General features: G+C 37.8%; 1 protein-coding gene across 1 annotated transcript in view; it reads left to right on the top strand.

Annotated features, from left to right (window-relative positions):
- The window catches only part of LOC106882747 (uncharacterized), a 26,885-nt gene extending 22,211 nt beyond the window's left edge, over positions 1–4,674 (top strand). Inside the window, exon 4 of the mRNA XM_014933519.2 lies at positions 2–4,674. Coding sequence (XP_014789005.2) covers positions 2–162 — 161 coding nt within the window. The 3' untranslated portion in view covers positions 163–4,674. The remainder of the gene's footprint in view (position 1) is intronic.
- Positions 4,675–5,654: the final 980 nt, after the last annotated feature.

Below are 5,654 nucleotides of genomic sequence, written 5' to 3'. Positions count from 1 at the left end.
AACAATGGCCTTTATGAAGCCAGCGTAAAGGTCAACCTTGAAACCCAAAATTTCCAAGTTTTCCCTGAAATCAGCCGTCTCAACAAATATGGCGATCAACCAAACTGTATCAGCGAGAAATTCCCAGATCTTCGAAAATATTGCTATTGTATGAATGTTTGAGAAACAGTGGTGCTGGTGATGGTGGTGTGATGACCCCCCCCCCCAGGGCAAAGTGCAGTGGACTGATCACTACATTCTTTCTGTTCCATTTTACCATCATTGATATTACTATCATCATCATCATCATGTTATTCATTTCTTTAAAAAATCCAATGGTCTGTGTAAATATTATTACCATTATTTATTATTAAGGCAGCGAGGTAGCAGAATCATCAGCACACCAGGCAAAATGCTTAGCGCTATTTCGTCTGTTACGGTATTTCTGAGTTCGAATTCTGCCGAGGTCAACTTTACCTTTCATCTTTTTGGGGTCTATAAAATAAGTACCAGTTAAGTACTGGTGTTAATGTAATCAACTAGCCCTATCTCTGAGAATTCCAAGCCTTATACCTATAGTAGAAAGGATTGTTATTATTATTAATATGGTGGCAGGCTGGTAGAATCGTTAGCAAGCCAGGCATTTTGTCTGTCTTTACGTTCTGAGTTCAAAATTCACCAGGGTCAACTTTACCTTTCGTGTTTTGGGGGTCGATAAAATAAGTACCAGTTGAGTACTGGGGTTGGTATTATTATTATTATTATTATTATTAAGGTGGTGAGTGGGCAGAATATGTACCACTTGAACATTGGGGTCAATATCATCAACTTGCTCCCTCCCCTGAATCTCCTGGCCTTGTGCAAAAAATTTGAAATCATCATCATCATCATTATTATTATTATTATTATTATTAAGGAAGCGAGCTGGCAGAATTATTAGCTTGCTAGGTGAGATGTTTAGCGGTATTTTGTCTGTCTTCACAGTCTAAGTTCAAATTCCACCATGTCAACTTTGCCTTTCATCCTTTCAGGGTCGATAAATTAAATCTTTCTATTTGTTTACAGCTTTTGTTGTTTGCTCTTTTTTTCCGTAGTTGTCAGGTTCTATGGCCTCCTTCTTGTATTTTTTGGCTTCCTTGAAAGCAGAAAAAAGTTTCTGTTTTGCTCATGCTTTGCAGCTTTTTGTACCAGTTTTCCTTGGTTCTGAGTTAGATATTTCTGTAATCCTATGGTGGATATTTTATAGTAGTTTTTCTACCTTCAATTCATTGTATATATAACCTTTCTATGTCAGATTTTAGGTGGCATATTTTAAATTCTGTCATTTTTCTTTTCTTATTTTCTTGTCTAGTTTGGTTAATTCATTTAGTATCCAGTTAAGAATATTATAACTGTAATTTATAACTGGGACAGCTAGAATATTGATGCCTATTACCTTGTTTTTCACATTGTACTCTATTTTAAGTATTAATCTAACTTGTCTATAGTATTTCTTCCTTATCTTCTCTTTCATTTGTGTGTTGTACCATATCTAGTTCATTGGTTCCTTAGTATTTGTATGTCTGAGTTTGGTCTAGTTCTCTTATTTCATTTTCTTTACCTAGTGTGATATTGTTACTCTTAACTAGATTTCCTCTTTACAAGGTTGCTTTGGTACATTTTTCTAAGCTGAATTTAATATTTATTTGTTTGGTAAATCTATATTCTGTCTGTGATAATGTTTTCAGTTGTTTGTCATTTACAACATACAGTTTTAGATCATCCGTATACAAGAGTTGGTTGATTGTTTTACCATAGCAGTTGTATCCACATCCTGTTCTGTCTAGCATGTTAGTTAAAGGTGTCAGTTCCAGACAGAAAAGAAGGTGGAGTGAGTGAGTCTTCTTTGAATATTCCTCTTCTAATGGAAATGGCTTTAGTTTTATGATTCCTTCTTATGTCTGTAGCTGTAGAACTGTTTGCCATTTATTCATGGCATCATCACCATCATACATCCATTTTCCATGCTGGGTTGGGTTGGATGGTTTGACAGGAGCTGGTCAGCTGTCCATGCTCCAGTTGTCTGATTTTGGCATGGTTTCTTTGGCTGGATGCCCTTCCTAATCAGAGGGAGACTAATTGCAGGTGGCAAGCGTAGCTCCCAGAAGTGGTCACATGGTCAAACTCAAATGGCTGTGAGTCACAACAGTTAGCAGTTTGTTTTTTTGTATGAACATTTTGCATTATATAATTCAGACATGGATGATATAGAAAGCAGACATGCTGCTAGGCCATGCTGCATTGCGCAGGATTGAAAGCGTGAAGCATCCTGGAGAATAGAAGAATGGGTTTGTTGTGCTTTTACCCAACTGGTCCGGCAGTGCATGGGATGGTAACATGAAGCATCAACAAGGTGCTTCATGTTACCATTTTAACGTCCACTTTCCATGCTAGCATGGGTTAGACAATTTGACTGAGGACTGGTGAAACCAGATGGCTACACCAGGCTCCAATCTGATTTGGCAGAGTTTCTTGTTATTTTATATTTCTGTAGTATTATTTTTCTTTCTTGTTACTTAGTAGTGTTGTCTGGTTACTTTGGTTAATTAAAGATTGACAAATCCTTTTATTTTATTATTTTTTTTTTCTAGATATTAGTTTTCCATACCATCTGTTCAGGTTGTGATACTCCTATTTGGATGGATTTGAGGGATTATCCACTTTCCTTTGAGGCTACAGAGGCTGTCACATATATTGTTTCATTTAGTCTGGTCATAACGACATTTGCTTCTGTTGCATTTGCGATGACCATATTTGTTTTTCATTGTTTTTGCTGTCTATTTTTTGGGGGAGGTACAGTCAGTGGTCAATGCTGAGTTCTTTTCTTTGATTACACACATTTTTAAAGTATCATAATCGTGGTTTCTGAATTCATTGTTTCCAGTTTTTAGGTTTGCTCCACGTTCCTTTCCATTTATATTTTTGTTTGTGATGCTCTGATCTAGTGGGAGGCAGCACTTCCCTTCTGTACCCTCACTTTATTTTCAAGTGGAACTTGAAAAAGTTGATGAGGGTTTGGCCAAAGTGTTTGTCTTCAGCCCTTCCAACTTGGCCCACCCCCACAACCTCTTTCACTTAGGCCATCAGACAAAGAAACACTGCCAGCCCTTCACGGCCAAAGGAAGGCAGCAGGTGATCTTCACAATGGACTCGGCCAATAGCCAGATTCATCCTACACATGACAGCAGGTGTTCAACATAAACCCACAAGTCAACAATGCTCAGGCACGGCACAAGGATGTGCAGAACAGATTTGTTCCTTCACATGCATCTCAGGCACGCCTGGCTGTTTGCACTTCAATGCCTGTAGAATTCATGCTGAACCGGCATTGCACCTTGATAGCACTGCTAGGCCGGGAATTTGTGGAAATACCTATAGGCGAGGGGAGGAGGGACACACACCCAATATCAGCACTGGCCCAACATAGGTACCTTTCCCCTATATAAGTGTTCCATCAGTTCTTTATTGTTCATGTTTATTGCTGTGTAGTTCATAATGTTAGAGTTTTGTTGAAATTGAGATGTGTGAATTGGGTTGTGATGGTGGTAGTGGTGGTGGCGATGGGTATGATGTTGGTGGTATTGGTGTGGCTGCTGTTGGGGGTTAGTATTTGTGTATTGTCCCCAAAGGTGTCTCCCCACTCTGACCATACCTGCCAGATTTTTGTATTGATGTTGGTGTGTTTTTCTTTCTCTTTTGTGAAACCTGCTGACATTTTGCCATTTGGGCTCTTCATCATCTCTCTCACTGCAGGAATTGTCTGACTGCTCTGAACATGGAAGAGACATGCCTTGTGGAGCTTTTTACTGTTGTCTGGTATGTGAAAGCCATAGATGTTGGTGAATTCTCTATTGTGATTGCTGCTGCTGCTATAATTGCTGTTTTTGCAGCTCTTTCTAGCCTTCTTGCCTTTGCAGATATACATCTGTATAAGATTGTTTGTCTTCTTGTTACTTCTTACTCTTCTGATGTTTTAAGGTGGACTGTTCTGCCAGTCCTGGTTAGGTGCATTTTAGCTCTTACCAATTCCTTTTCTGATATCTCTACCTCTTCTGTCTTTCTACATATCTGTCTGAACTCACTGTGTTTCAGCTTAGAAAAAGCAACTCTCATTGTTGCTTTACTAATTTTATAAGTGTTTCATATGGTACTGGATGTCATACTTGCATCATTTCCAAATTTATCTTGGTCATTGCTGCTGTCTTTGCTCTGCCTCTCAACCACATTAATTAGTGGAGGGAACAAAATGTCAAAATGGCTGTTCCAAGAACTGTCAGTCCCCTCAATTTGGAAAACCATATTGAATTTTTATTTTTAGAATATAAAGTTTTTTTTTTTTTAAACTCAAAATTTGCCCTTAAAGGGCAAGTTCTCGACACCCCAGCTAGTGCTGCTTACCGTGAGCAGGGTTATGTACTCAACAGTTCAACAAAATTTGGAAAAGCAAACAATAAGACAAATTTTAAGGAAAACTTAGAGCTCCAAACACATGGCCACCAGATCCAGATACAAATATTACAATGATATAATAATGATAATATTAATGATAATGGAAAGAAGGGTAGAAAAATTATGGGACAGCATATTTCTTGAACGATATGTATATAAAATATAAAGAAAATATTTCTTCCAGAAATAAAGTAAAATATTTACAAAGTTTTTGAAATACTGTTATCATTTTGTTGTTACTTCATTTAAATTTTTTTAAATTTTATTTCCAAGTTGATAAGTGTTGCAGTGGCCACACAAGCATTTCCTAGCCACTTGTAGCAGTTTCACAGCTTCTTGCCACGATTTTATGGGTCTCCTGCCACATGTAGCATTCTTGCATCTCTTTAGTACGATCTTAGTTTCTCACTACATGTAGCTGTTTCACCATCTTACTATGATGGCCTCAGTTTTTCACCATGTGTAACACTCTCACATCTTTTTACAATGATCTCACAGTTTCTCACCACATGTAGCAGTGCCACATCTTGAGCCTCTCACAAACAACATCTTGCTGTGATCTTACTCATCATTTTTGGCATGGTTCCTATGTCTGGAAGCCCTTGACATAACGTACTGGGTGTCTTTTATGTGTCACCAGCATGGGTGCCTTTTACATGTCATCTTGCCATGATTTCGCAGTGTCTTGCCACATGTAGTGGTCCTTTGTCCTGGTACACACAACAACAATAAAAGTAGATAAATAAATAAGTCGAATATTACTCTATTACATGTCATGTAGCATAGTTTTTATAGCCGGATAACCTTTTTATCACCAGTCGGATAGGATTTTCCTATGCCAGCAGGACTAAAAGGACCTCACTCTACCTTGTGTCATTTTTATTTGGAGTTAAAGACCTTCTATAATTGCTGATTTCATCATTAAAAAATGTAATTGACAGCAAGGAATATGGTATCCAGTGGAAGCAGTAAAAAGTTTTAGCCAATCTTGACTATGCTTCTGATAATGCATTACACTGTGTAACATGATTTTTGTCCTTCGGTAGCAGCTGTTATTTCTTATTTGCTTACTTCTAGAAAGTATGAAAAATGGCTAATATTTCCTTCAAAATTTGCTTTCACATTTATTCAAAGCCCAAAGAATCTCTCTCAACACATGGCTATAATATTCCCCCATCTCTCCTGCT

This window comes from Octopus bimaculoides, chromosome 24 (genome assembly GCF_001194135.2).
Source record: "Octopus bimaculoides isolate UCB-OBI-ISO-001 chromosome 24, ASM119413v2, whole genome shotgun sequence".
NCBI lineage: Eukaryota > Metazoa > Mollusca > Cephalopoda > Octopoda > Octopodidae > Octopus > Octopus bimaculoides.
This window is presented reverse-complemented; position numbering and strand designations above follow the sequence as displayed.